The sequence below is a fragment of the Danio rerio genome, chromosome 11, assembly GCF_052040795.2.
Source record: "Danio rerio strain M-AB ecotype USA chromosome 11, GRCz13ab, whole genome shotgun sequence".
NCBI lineage: Eukaryota > Metazoa > Chordata > Actinopteri > Cypriniformes > Danionidae > Danio > Danio rerio.
Window position 1 is genome coordinate 13,645,167 of NC_141031.1, and position 14,869 is coordinate 13,660,035.

At 34.6% G+C, this 14,869-nt stretch overlaps 1 protein-coding gene across 2 annotated transcripts; it reads left to right on the forward strand.

Annotated features, from left to right (window-relative positions):
- Nucleotides 1-1,211: 1,211 nt before the first annotated feature.
- Nucleotides 1,212-14,445, forward strand: ptgfr (prostaglandin F receptor (FP)). 2 transcript variants are annotated; one of them, XM_087272760.1, is made up of 3 exons: nucleotides 1,212-1,454; nucleotides 6,011-6,819; nucleotides 11,501-14,445. In XM_087272760.1, the coding sequence occupies exons 2-3, from the start codon at nucleotides 6,019-6,021 to the stop codon at nucleotides 11,870-11,872; spliced, it is 1,173 nt and encodes a 390-aa protein (XP_087128886.1). In that variant the 5' UTR covers nucleotides 1,212-1,454; nucleotides 6,011-6,018; the 3' UTR covers nucleotides 11,873-14,445. The 2 variants fall into 2 exon arrangements, with proteins under 2 accessions (XP_087128886.1, NP_001172000.1); NM_001185071.1 differs by lacking the exon at nucleotides 1,212-1,454 and having other exon boundaries at nucleotides 6,010-6,819; nucleotides 11,501-11,872.
- The last annotated feature ends 424 nt before the right edge of the window (nucleotides 14,446-14,869 follow it).

The following is a 14,869-nucleotide window of genomic DNA, read 5'->3' on the forward strand; positions in this document are numbered from 1 at the left end:
TTAGGTCAGTGCTTAATTTGAGCCAGATTCTATTCTAGAAAATATCAGATTTTCTTGTTTTGCTTTCCGGTATTTGTTTTAATCGATTTGGCATTAACTGGAGACTATCTGCGTGTTTGTGAGAATAAGTGCATGTGAAAAACAGCAAGCGAGGCTATATGTTTCGTATGGACATTTAGATATTACGTTTAGCTGTCATATTCAGCATTATATTTTTAATAATCACACAGCATCACTTGCTCTGGATTACTCATGGGATGTTTTTTCTTTATGCGCACATCATTTGTGCCAGTGGCGATAACTGTTTATTCATTCATTCATTCATTTTCTTTTCAGCCTCATCACTTTATTCATTTGGGGTCACCGCAGTGGAATTAACGCTCTCATTCACACATACACTACGGACAATTACCCAATTCACCTATAGTGCATGTCTTTGGACTTGTGGGGGAAACCAGAGTACCCGGAGGAACGTGAACATGAGGAGAACACGCAAACTCCATACAGAAAAACCAACTGACCCTGCTGAGGCTCAAACCAGCGACCTTCTTGCTGGGAGGTGACAGCGCTATACCACAGTGCCACTGCGCCGCCACTGGCAGGTTTTAAACTAGTATTTAATAGTGTGGATTGGTTCTTAAGCTAAAATATTACAACCTGTTGCACCCTAAATAAACAATATTTGCATAACTGGTTGTCGCTGCAGAGTTTTGTTAAGAATATTTAGAATTGTCTCTCCACCAGTACCATCAGAACTGTCTTACATAAAGCTGCACGTTTGTATGTGTCAGTTATAGATACTGACTAAGAACTAAAAAAATGACCATAAAAAATACTTAAATCATTCACATAGATCTATCATTCAAATTGTATTTTTTAACATTCGTTATAATTAAAATAAATTATTTAAGATTACAAATGCCCGTTACTTGTTATTTAATGTGTTTCAAATGCAAATATAATCTGAAATCAATTGTCTAAAACTCAATGATTAGCCTATAAGGCATGGAGACATGGTCAAGAATAGGACAATATGAATACATATCAGTTTGGAACCACTTTAAATTATTAACGCTTAAACAAGGTTTGAGGGGGGAAATGCTCTAATTTTATTAAAATGGCATTGCTTAATGGTTTGATTTCGCATGATGATAGTCTACTGTAATCTGAGTGATGGAGTATGTAATCAGACGAAAAAATCACCCCGCCACCCCCATACCCTCAAAAAATCAAAAAAAAAAAAAAAAAAAAAATCATATCTCCAGCAGCTATGCCAGTTTGTTTTGTTGTGGTAATTTTCGAGCGCGCGCATCACAGGCTGATATTCAGCAGTGCAGCAGTCAGTGTTGCTGGATTTCAGTGTTGCTGGATTTTCTCAGCTGCTGTAGGCTAAATCAAACTGTTGGAGCGAATGAACCTGGATTTATAGACTCGTCAGATTGATTACGGTGTCGGTGAGTAAATCTGGAGGAAAATGTTGTTGATGGTTGTAATTTGTATTTGGTTGTGATTATAATTTTGATTGTAAATATGAAAATATTTTCAATATAAATCTGATTCCTGAACTTAATTATGTTAAGGCGAATTTAAAAGGTTTCGTTTCAGTTGCCGAAAGTAAAAAAAAAGTTGTCAAAGTTTCTGGTAAGCTTTAGATTGGTCTTACATTTGTTAAGTTTATTATAGCATGTTTAAGCAGACCATTTTATTCCTTAATAATGCTCGACTGTAAACCTGTAGCTTACATTGCAACACAGTGTTGACTAAACAATGAATATTAATCTTACAGTAATACTCTCTCTCTCTCTCTTACTCTCTCTCTCTCTCTCAATACACTATTAACGAGCCTACTTTTTTCTTCTTAATTTCAACGTCGATATTACTCTTCCTCAAGTGGTTTCCTACCTTTATTTTCCTTTTGCTGTTGAACACAGAAGACATTTTGAAAAACGTTAAAAACCTATAAACTCTTTAATAATAGAAAATAAATATACCATTGAAGTCAATGGTTGCAGGTTACCAACATTTTTCAAAACAACTTATCTTATGAAAAAACTCAAGCAAGTTTGTGAAAGGTGAAGGGTGAATAAATAATGGTAGAATGTTCAGTTTTAGGTGAACTGCCTCTTTTAGATTTGTTTCCCCAGATTGGCTAAGGAAACCACTATTATACACTGACCTGCCTGATCTGACCTGATTAACCTGTTTAAGCCTTTAAATTACACGTTAAGCATTGTAAAATATTATGTACTGGCATCATTTTAAAGACAAAAAAAATTAGTAATTAAAACGTTGCTTAAAAGTGTGTTGAACAATATCTCAGTTAAACAGTACTTGGATATTTGAAAAACAATTTCAATTTAACACAAGGACTAGTGATTTTGAAACTGGAAAATGAAACAGAATGCCTGGTTTTAGATCACAATAATTCATTAGAATGGTGTGGGGCCTCCTTTTGCAGCATCATTTATTCTTGGGAATCACATACAAGTCCTGCACAATGGCCAGAGGGATTTTGAGCCATTCTTTTTGCAGAATAGTGGCCAGGTCACTATATGATGCTGGTGGAGGAAAACATTTCATGACTCCTCCAAAACACCCCAAAGTGGCTCGATAATATTTAGCTCTGGTAACTGAGCAGGTCATGGAAGATGTTCAATTTCACTTTCATGTTCATCAAACTACTATGTCACTAGTCCTGCTGTGTGTTTTGATGCATTATTACTGTATCTTGATTCATGGCATAGCTTTTAGGATACAATGTTTGAACATTTGGGTGCACATGGTCCTCTAGAATGGTTTGGTGGTCTTTGGCAGTAATAACTCTTCTGGATGTGGGAAAGACAGTGAATGTAGACTCATCAGAGAAAAATACTTTTCAGAAAAAAAGATTTCACTGCTGGCACCATTGAATCTGACATTTGGCATTGGCACGAATGACCAATTTTTTTTGCTATAGCGACCCAGCCATGTATACTGACCCTGTGGAGCTCCCGACAAACTGGAAACAGGAAAGTTGAGCTGTACATTTAATTCTGCAGTGAGTTGGCAGCTGGGCGACGCAGTGGCGCAGTAGGTAGTGCTGTCGCCTCGCAGCAAGAAGGTCGCTGGTTCGAGCCTCGGCTGGGTTAGTTGGCGTTTCTTTGTGGAGTTTGCATGTTCTCCCTGCGTTCGCGTGGGTTTTCTTCGGGTGCTCCGGTTTCCCCCACATTCCCAAGACATGTGTATACAGGTGAATTGGGTAGGCTAAATTGACCATAGTGTATGTATGTGTGCGAATGAGTGTGTGTGGGTTTCCCAGTGATGGGTTGCGGCTGGAAGGGCATCCGCTACGTAAAACATATGCTGGTAAAGTTGGCAGTTAATTCCGCTGTCAGATTAATAAACCTCAGATTAATAAAGAGACTAAGCCGAAAAGAAAATGAATGAATGAATGAATGAATGAGTTGGCAGCTGTGATTTTATGTTTTTTTTTTTCTTTGTATATAATCAGTGTTAGCACTTGGACATCCTTTTCAGACAGCTCCCTCTTGCATCAACAGCTACTCCTGTTAGATGTTATTTGTCCATATTGGTGGTATGCTGACATTACCATGGATATCGTGGTTCTTGATACATCACAAAGACTTGCTGTCTTGGTAACAGATGCATCAGCGAGACCAACAATTTGTCCTCATTAAAAAGAAAGAAAGAAAGAAAGAAAAAAAAAAACAGTACTATTGCTCTGCCAATTAAACCTTCACGCCCTGCTCTTAGCGGTGGAATGTGCAATCAATAAATGAAGATTGGCTACCAGGCTGGTCAAATTTAGCCATGAAACCTCCAACACTAAATTGGCCAGAGCTTCTGTTTCATTGTCCAACCCCTTAATATATATATATATATATATATATATATATATATATATATATATATATATATATATATATATATATATATATATATATTTTTTTTTTTTTTTTTTTTTTTTTTTTTTGTGGGAAGCAAAATTTTTATTATTCTTTTATGTTTAATATTGTTCTCTTTTTTTTATGTGCTTTTAGCATTTTATAAAAGTACAAAAAAAACTACAGCAAAATCTCCAATACAATTCAAAAATAATATAAATAACTTTATAATTATTATACATATAAAATGTAATACATAAAAACAGTAATCTATGACAGAACAACAGAACACAAGAGGAACAAATGCACATGAGAGCAAAATATAATTTAGCTGATCAGGAAATGTATAAAACATAAATATGAATTAACATTGTTCTCATATTACAAAAAAAGGCATTATCCTGACCATAGTTTTATTGTCAAACAATAGTTTGGGCACATTTTTAAAAACATTATAGATTATGAATAGAGAATATCGTTTATACTCAATCTTTAATTACGATGTTACTGACAGGGGTGATTGGTTATGCTTGCATTTCTTCCAGTGCATTAGGTGTTCTAATATCTGTCCCCATGTTGTATCAAATATCTTCAATTTATCATTATTGATATATCTCAACCTCTCCAAAGCAAGCTTGTTATCATAACTTTACCCCACATACCAAATTTTGGTACAAATTCAATTTTCCACATTCTCAAAATTACCCTTTTGGCTGTTACCATACGGAATAACATGGCTTGTCTTTCATATTTATTAAACATCTCTAAGTTACTAAATATGCCAAGAACAGCTATAAGTGGACTTGGTTCAAGACTCATCTTCTTTTTTTGTATTTTTTCTTGTTCAATGTTATTCTTGGTTATGGTTGTTTTTTCCTTATATCTTCTGTGTATTGTGCTCATGGTTGGTTATTTTGTAATGTTTAGTGAACTCAAAGACCAGTGCAGAATGAACAAAACTGGTAGTAAAACAGAGAAGCATACAGTGCATTCTGAAAGTATTCATAGCGCTTTACTTTTTTCACTTTTTTTTTTACATTACAGCCTTATTCCAAAATTGATTAAATTAGTGCGCCTCTCAGTGCGCCTCAGAACGGCCTCCTTTTTAGACCAGAACGCCTATGGGCGCACATATGAGCGCTAATGCATTTGCTATTTAAACAGCGTAGCGCAACGCCTCAAAACGACTCTTGCGCCAAGCTGAAACTAGCAAAAGACTATTGCGCCGCGCCTTGCGCCACATTGCACCGGGTGTATGATAGGGTCCTATGTCTTGTTTTTAGCTTGAAAAAATCAGATACTCTTATAGAGGATCAATTAAAATTTCTATAAAATATGGCAGCCCTTTATTGATTATGTTGACCATATTAAGTAATACCCAAAATATTTATGTAAATATAATTTATTTATTTTTATATTTTTTATTATTATTATTGTTAATTTTTTTTACCAATTTATTTTTTTATTATTGTTACTTTTTTGTTTTGTACTTTTGTTTTTATCTTAGTTATTTATTTTATATTATTGTTTTTTTGTTATTATTATTATTATTATTATTATTATTATTATTATTATTATTATTACTAACATTGCTATGTTTCTCCAAACTCTTTTAATTGTAGGTTGAAGAGATTGACAGTTATGTTTTGTTCTATTCTATGTAAGGGTTATAGGGTTTGTAAATGGATATGTTTGAAAATTAATAAAAAATATTTAAACAAAAAGGGAATGGGCAAAAAATCCCAAAGACAGGTGTGCCAAGCTTGTGGCAACATATTCAAAAAGACTCGAGGCTGTAATTGTTGCTAAAGGTGCATCAACACATTATTCAAAGTATTGAGGCTGTGAATCCTTATGTACATGTGATTTTTCAGCTTTTTTATTTTTAATTAATTTTCAACAATTTCAAAAAATCATTATTATCATCATTGTCATTATGGGGTATTGTGTGTAGAATTTTGAGGAAATTAATGAATCCATTTTGCAATAAGACTGTAACAAAAAATGTGGAAAAAGTGAAGCGCTATGAATACTTTCTGGATGCACTACATACACAAAAAGATCACAAAACTGAAAAATTGTTCATCATGATTATTATTATTATGTTATTTCATTTTTTTTTGCAGTACCGAACATGTCTCATAACAGATCAGCTGGATGTTTGATGTCAAGCAATGTGTGTAACGGGAGCTGTCCCAAAAGAGAAGTGTCTGTTACTTCAACTGGCATCTCAATGACAGTGGGCATCGTTTCCAACACACTGGCTCTCTTCATCCTGATCAAAGCCTACCACAGGTTCCGATACAAGTCTAAAGCCGCGTTCCTCCTGTTTGCTAGCGGTCTGGTGATCACCGACTTTTTGGGACACCTGATCAATGGCTCTCTGGCTCTCTACGTGTACGTGTCCCAGAAAGAATGGGAAACATTTGACAATCACAAGTCTTTGTGCGACTTTTTTGGAGTTTGCATGGCTTTTTTCGGCTTGACTCCTCTGCTGCTGGGGTGTCTGATGGCAGTGGAGCGTTGTATCGGAGTGACCCGTCCCCTTTTCCACACCACAGCTCTGGGGTCCCATCATGTCAAGAGGCTGCTGGGTGTCACCTGGCTCCTTGGTCTGCTGGTGGCCCTACTGCCCGTCCTGTTTCAGCGCTCATACCAGGTGCAGCGCTCGAGGAGCTGGTGCTTCTTCCGTTTGCAGGGCCCGCGTGACTGGATGGATACGCTTCTGCCCATATTATTCTCTGCTCTGGGTTTGCTGGCTCTCCTCGTCTCACTATTGTGCAATACTATGACTTTTCTCACTCTCCTGCGGAGTAGGGTACAACTTGACCGAAATAATCATCGCCATAGTCGTAAGGCATCACACCATTCGGAGATGGTCTGTCAGCTTTTGGCAATCATGCTGGTTTCCTGTGTGTGCTGGGGACCAATTTTGGTGAGAAAGCGCTTCTTATTTCGCACACTGGCTGGTAGAATTACTAAAATGAGGAAATAAAGTCATTTACAGTATTTTTTGCAATTAAATTAAAAGGGAGAAAATGTTCTTATTTTCTGGATTCACCTCAGTCAAAGTTAAAGATTTAAAGAGCTTTTTTTAATGGTTATGATTCACAGAGTAGAACAATATATCAATAATGTCTCAAAAGAATTATAATGTTTAGTTACTTACTGGTTTATTAATTTGATTAATTTTGTATATGAATGCTGGATTCATCCTGGGCAGTAGTTCAGAACATGGAAGCACAATTACAGGAAAGATACTGATTTGCCATGGCAACTGCATTTGTCCAGATAATGTTTTGAGATACTGAATTTATTCAAGGATGTAGGTCATAAGATGTAATAATCTATTCAAAGATGATACTGATATTTATTCAATGATGTAATACTGTATAATATAATATAATATAATATAATATAATATAATATAATATAATATAATATAATATAATATAATATAATATAATATAATATGTTCTCCCAGTGTTCGCATGGATTTACTCTGGGTGTTTCAGTTTCCCCCACAAGTCCAAAGACATGCACTATAGGTGAATTGTCCTGTATGTGTGTTAATGAGAGTGTATGGGTGTTTTCCAGTGATGGGTTGTAGCTGGAAGGGCATTCGCTGCGTAAAACATATGCTGGATAAGTTGGCGGTTCATTCTGCTGTGGTGACCCCAGATTAATAAAGGGACAAAGGCGAAAATAAAATAAATGAATGCATGAATAATATAATATGGCACAGTCGTTAGCACTGTCACCTCACAGCAAGAAGGTCACTGGTTCAAGTCCTGGCTGGGTCAATTGACATTCCTGAGTAGAATTTGCATGTTCTGCCCGTGTTTGCGTAAGTTTCCTCCTGAAGTTCCAGTTTTTACCACAGTCCAAAGACACGCACTATACTGTAGGTGAATTAAATAAACTAAATTGTCTATAGTGTATGAGTGTGTCTGTGTGTGTGAGAATGAGAATGAGTGTGTATACAGTAGGTGTTTCCCAACACTGGGTTGCGATTAGAAGGGCATCCACTGTGTAAAACATATGCTGGAATAGTTGGCGATTCATTCAGCTGTACGCCACCTCTAAAATAGAGATTAGCTGAAGGAAAATGAATAAATTAATATAATATAATAATATATATAATATAATATAATATATTATAATATAATATAATATAATATAATATAATATAATATAATATAATATAATATAATATAATATAATATAATATAATATGTCTCTCTGGAATACTTTATTTTGTATCTTGTGACTGAATAATATTACAGTTTATCTCAGTGGCTTTCGTGCATTTCTCACAACAATATTTACATTTGCACAAAAGTTAATCCAACAATTAGTCATTTGTGCACCTCATTAGTAGCAGTGGCAGTTTCTCATTCCTTCCAAATTGCAAACGCTTTTGGACATGCATCATCTGCTTTCATACAACTCTCTGCTGTTTTATAACATTGTCATTTGCTTTTGTATTGTCAGTCAAAATGAACTAAACTTGTGAATGCTGAATAGTCATTCCATATAAAAATAAAAGTCCTTATTTTATTACTTGAGTATTTACATACACAAATGTTGAACTTGTTATCAAAATCTGACAAATGTAAATTTTATAAAAATGTTTCAATCTTTTTTTCCTAAAATGTCTTTTTAATTGAACAATTTTGACAAAGAAAAACTGTAATTTAAGGTATCCGGATAAACGACTTCAAAATTCATTTTACACATATAGTGCTGAAACACCCAATTTCCTCTGATTGGTCAACCAAATCTGAGCTTGTGATGTAGCCCTCAACATAAGAGCCCTCTGTGGACCTGCACCCAGGCTTTTAATTATATATATATATATATATATATATATATATATATATATATATATATATATATATATATATATATATATATATATATATATATATATATATATATATATATAGTTTATATTCTGTTATTTGATCAGTTAGCAGGCTTACATTCATTTCACATGCATAAATTAAATAAAAAATTAAATTAGCAGTATTATTAGACATTTGTCATTAAAATAAGGTCATAGTTCGCTACCAAATGTCCTGCAGCTGTGCACCTGATACTGAGATAGCCATTTCCGAGCAGCACCTGGTTTGCATGATTGTTTCCGAGCTACTGTAGGCCTAAAAATTATTATTATTAATAATAATAATAACAATATTAATAATAATAATCATCATTCATTCATTTTCTTTTTAGCTTAGTCCCTTTATTGTTTGCTCAGCTGCAACCCATCCCTGGGAAACATCCATACACATTCATTCACACTCATACACTGCGGACAATTTAGCCTACCCAATTTACCTGTAACGCATGTCTTTGGACTGTGGGGGAAACCAGAGCACCCGGAGGAAACCCCACAAACTCCACAACTCCGCCATCTGACCCAGCCGAGGCTCGAACCAGCGACCTTCTTGCTGTGAGGTGAGGTGACAGCACTACCTACTGCGCCACTGTGTTGCCCTAATAATAATAATAGGCTGATATTAATAATAATTCATATTGTTCACGCAATATATATAAAATTTATTAGCCTTGCCCATGGCAGGCTACGCTGAATATTTTATATAAGTGGGTTTAAATAAAATACAATATGATCGGTGGCTGTGCACAAGCAACATCTCCAGGTTGCCAACTTATTTAAGAGCCGAACTAAAAGAAGTTTAAGGGCAAAAAACCTTTACAATGCGGTCAGTCACAATGCCTATTTCTCATGCGTTTACTCAAACAAGACTTGAGACATTGTAAAACACTGGATTATTGAACAAATTTTCAAAGGAACTAATTAAACACATACTTATAATTCATATTGAATAATGTCTTGTAGTTCAGACTAACATATGAGCTGGCTGTCTGTGCGTTGCGCTAACAGTGAACTTGACATTTGCTCTTCGTGAGAAAATTATGTTAAAGTGCTACAGCTGTCCCAGTTCCACATTGCACATATAAATATTGCATATGGGCTACAAATTGGTGCTGCCAACTGTCTGCATTTCATTTTATGCATTTACTACTGCATGAGATGGGTTTGTAAAGCGCGTGATTCCCACAAAAATCCATGCACTATGCCAAATTCAGTTTTCTTTAACCTAATTCTGCTTAAATTGTAGAAAATCTTTAAAATGACAGGCCTTTTTCATTTGGAGAATTACAGTTATTAATAGCTTAGTCTTTATTAATTATCAGTTTATAAAATACATCATTTACAGATCTACTGAAGAATAAAATGAATGTGAAATAACTATAATATTTTTATACTTTATAGCTTTACAGCGTGTGCGTCAAAGATGTAGTTATTGATGCAAGCCTGCTAACTGATCAAACTGTGTGTGTGTGTGCCTGTGTGTGTGTGTGTGTGTGTGTGGTGTGTGTTTGTATGTTTCCCAGAGATGTGTTATGGCTGGAAGGGGATCCGCTGCGTAAAAATGTGCTGGATAAGTTGGCGGGTTATTCCGCTGTGGCGACCCCGACTAAGCCAACAAGAAAATGAATAAATGAAAAGCCAGGATGCTGGTCCACAGAGGGCTATTATTTTGAGGGCTACCTCAAAAGTTCAGATTTGGATGACTAATCAGAGGAAAATGGGTGTTTCAGCACCGCCTACATGTGTAAAATGGATTTTGAAGTTGTTTATAAGTTTTCCTACCCTAAATTAAAAAAAAGAAAATCGAGCCAAAATTTCTATTTTTCGTTTTTTTGTGAGCAAATGAAAAACGGAAAAATGGCTGTTTTCTTTATTTTCCATTTTTTTTGTTTGAAACGGATATGGATTGGACGGAAGATACCCTGATTGTAGTGCTGTCTTGAGCATTTTTAGCAAGTGTCACCAAAATCTGAGTTTTTGCATTGGAAAAAAATTAACAGAGTAAACTATCATAATAAAAAACATGACAAAGCCATTTGACTATCTTGTTCATATACAATGGTGTCAGGACTTTCATCTTGATGACACTGACACTTTCACTGACATGAATACTTGCTTTTGAGCAATGAGCTATCCATTTTGAGCAAGTGACACACTTTTGCAGGTTATCAGCTAGGTTTTGCAGTTTGTACTAATTGTTTTGACAAATGCATTAACTGTTGTGCAAATGTAAATAGTGTTGTGAGAAATGCACCAAAGTGACTGAGAAAAACTGTATTCTGAGGTCGCCACAGCGGAATGAAACGCCAACTTATTCAGCATATGTTTTATGCAGCAGATACCCTTCCAGCTGCAAACCATCTCTGGGAAAAATCCATACACACTCATACACTACATATAATTTAGCCTACCCAATTCACCTGTACCGCATGTCTTTGGACTGTGGGGGAAACCCACGCGAACGCAGGAAGAACATGCAAACTCCACACAGAAATGCCAACTGACCACCCGAGGCTCGAACCAGCGACCTTCTTGCTGTGAGGCGACCGCACTACCTACTGCGCCACTGCGTCACCCGTGTTTATAATAGAAAATAATATAATATAATATAATATAATATAATATAATATAATATAATATAATATAATATAAATCTTATACAATACCTCATACCTTCCCACTAATTCATCCCTTTATATGATTTGTTTCCCAGATAACAGCCATCATTTTCAGCCTGCAGGATCGCGGTGAGGATCAGACATCATACACCCATATGCTGCTGGTTGTACGTATGGCGACATGGAACCAGATTCTCGATCCGTGGGTCTACATCCTTCTACGCAAGGCTGTTTTGAGGAGACTTTTTAAGGTGGCGTTGAGACTTTGCAGTCGTCACTTGAAATTTACATTCCAGTGGCAGAGCAGCAATCTAGGGAGCTCCACCATGGAGGCCAGTAGTTCGGTGATCAGCAGACCAGACTTCACCCCCCTGGATGGAACATTCCTACCAGACACTGCCATTAAGTTAGCTCACCTCCCCCGAGCCTCACTGGGGGATACGAGATCTCAATTCACAGATATTTGATAATTACATTACATTTTGATAATTTATAATTATTAGCAGAAAAAAACCCCCAAAAAACATGCAATGTCTCTTGTGGTGAAATTTTCTATTCATTCTAAAATTCAGAAAGATAAAAAAAAATGAATGGATACCAATCCAAAGCTTACTGACATGCAATAAGTCTAAGACATTTGTTCAAATTAACAACAGTATTTATATGCTTTAAAAGCACCGACGGGGAGACAAAATATGTACTCAATTGAAAGTAGAAGTACTAGAAGTAGAAAATGATACTTAAAAGATACTTGAGTACAAGTAAAAAAGGTATAAGATAAAAACAATACTCAAGTAGCTACTACATTGTAAAAAATTATTTGATCAATTAGTCTAAGTTAATCGTGCTCTAACTTAATTTTATACGTTTTGCAAACTGTTTTTAGTCGGTTTGACAAAATATAAATGGACTGTAATTTATATTATTTTAAATGGAAGTTTAATTTGATTCACCTTAAAAATTAAAGGTGGCAAGAATGTTTTACAGCGTTGTTACATTTAATGTGATGAAGCGAAAACCCATACATTTCAAACTATTTGGCTTAGCTTTTACATACCTCTTTCATGTATAATGGCCACATTAACATCCCATAAGCCAGTCATTTGCAAGAGTCTTTTCTACATTCTCGTCGCAAATTTGTCAAGATCTGCATTTAAACAAGATAAAAGAGAGCAAAGAAGTGTAAATTTGTCTTCGTGTTTGTGCTTTAGTATATTAATATTTATTTGGTTATGTTTTCTTGAACAGTTTTACAGTATTTTACAGTTTAAAGTGATAGTTCACGAAAAACTGAAAATTCTGTCATCATTTCCTCACCCAATTTAAAAAAAAAAACTTTATAAATTTTTTACATCTGTTAAACACAAGAGAAGATATTTTGATATATTTTGAAATAGTGAAAACTTGTAACCATCGAAGTCCATAGTATTTTTTGTCCAACTACGCAAGTCAATGATTACCAGTTTTCAACATTCTATAAAATATCTTCTTTATGTTTAACAGAAGAAAGAAAGACATAAAGGTTTGAAATCCCTTTTGGAATCACTTTCATCGCATACATTTTTGGGTGAAAAATCCCTTTAACTTAATTTGGCTCCTTTTATGAGCATTTCCTTTAAAAACATACAATAAAAAATCCCAAATGCAGCCAAATGTAACAGAGGAAAAGTGATGTTTTTTTTCTAAAAATGTACTTTAAAAAGTACAAGTACACACCTTTAAATGTATTCTTAAAGTACAAGTTACCTAAAATGTTTACTCAAGTAAATGTAACAAAAGGTCATTTGTTATCACCCACTTCTTAAAAAAGGTTTGGTTGTAGTCTTTAAAACTATTGTGTAAAAACAAATAAAAAAATTGTTGCTTATCAGAAAATAAAAAAATGATCATGATTAAAAGCTTTAAACATGTGAAGAGTGCAATTTCCAGGATCTCTAATGTAGAATATACTGTACATAGCCAATTTTGTTAAGTTTTGTTGTTCTGTGATTGTTTAAATGTTGTCAGCAGTGTTGGGGTTAATGCATTAAAAGTAACACAAGTTACATAATAATTACTTTTCTAAGTAATGAGAAAAGTAACACATTACTTTAAAAATTTAATAATATACGAGTTAAACATGCAACATAAGTTACTTTTTAGTTTAATTAATTAGCTTTTAAAAAATGAATTGCTGAATTAAAATTAATGTTCAATGCCGCAATCAATGAGAATTCTCTCCCTGCATAAATAAACAGAAACCATGATGAGGACCTTACATTTCTGCACTATTCTAATTATTCTTAATGCATGGAAGAAAAGTCAAAAGGGTATTGTCTCAATGCTAATTTTACTTCACTAATAAGACAAAAAGTACAAATGCATCAAACACATTGCTTTAAACTTTCATTAATCTGTATATACGGCAAGTAGAGCTGTGGCTCAGGAAGTTCATCAGATAATATTATCCTAAACTATTTTTATTTGATGTGTTACTTATGGGTAAATAAATGTTATACTGTGTGTTGTTGATTGCAGAGCTCCTCTATTGAAAAAAAGCTTTTAAAAAAGGTAAGAAAGAATAACGCAAAAAAGTAACATCACGCACTACTTGCTATAAAAAGTAACTAAGTAACGCAACTAGTTACTTTTTTGGGGAGTAACTCAATATAATGCATTACTTTCAAAAGTAACTTTCCCCAACACTGTGTCAGGTGTTTTCATATGAGTAATATGAACATGTGATATTTGTATTTTATAATAATTAGAATGAATGTGAACATTTTACTTGGTTCCTGTAAATAGTTATAGTTATTGACAAATGTTATTTAAAGCAAATAGTTTGTGTCAAAGCGCTATAGAATATATAAATATCTTAATAAATCTACAGTAACCATGTCTGGGTCATATGACCTATCACTAAATAAAAATTATGATAATGTTTTGCAAGTGAATATGTCATTTGTCACATTTGTGAGCAGTAGGATAAGAAAAATAATATATATTTTATTGTGTTGTCTTTTACTTCATGTACAATAAAAGATGATGTTGTTAAAATATTACTTGATAGTCACATTTTCTATCGACAATATTTTGTCCATGCAGGAAAAAATACATGTTTTAAGGAAGGCATTTTGTTTTCTAGGCCATTCATTAATTCATTTTCTTTTCAGCCATTTATTTTCAGGGGTCGCCACAGCAGAATGAACCAACTTACCTATATGTTTTACGCACGGGATGCCCTTCCAGCTGCAACCCATCACTGTGAAACACCCATACACTCTCATTCGCACATACAGTACAAACAATTAAGCTTACCAAATTCACTTACAGCACGTCTTCGGACTTGTTTGGGAAACCAAGTCACCCGGAGGAACCACGTTAACACGGGGTGAACATGCAACCTCTACACAGAAATGCCAACTGAACAAGACGAGGCTCGAACCAGCGACCATCTTTCTGTGCGGCGACAGCGCTACTCACCG

What these genes read in the sequence shown, in the direction of transcription:
- ptgfr (XM_087272760.1), top strand. Translation starts at nt 6,019, where the DNA reads ATGTCTCATAACAGATCAGCTGGATGTTTGATGTCAAGCAATGTGTGT. An exon ending in TGTGCTGGGGACCAATTTTG is followed by an intron (nt 6,820 to 11,500) that starts GTGAGAAAGCGC and finishes TTTGTTTCCCAG; the next exon opens with ATAACAGCCATCATTTTCAG.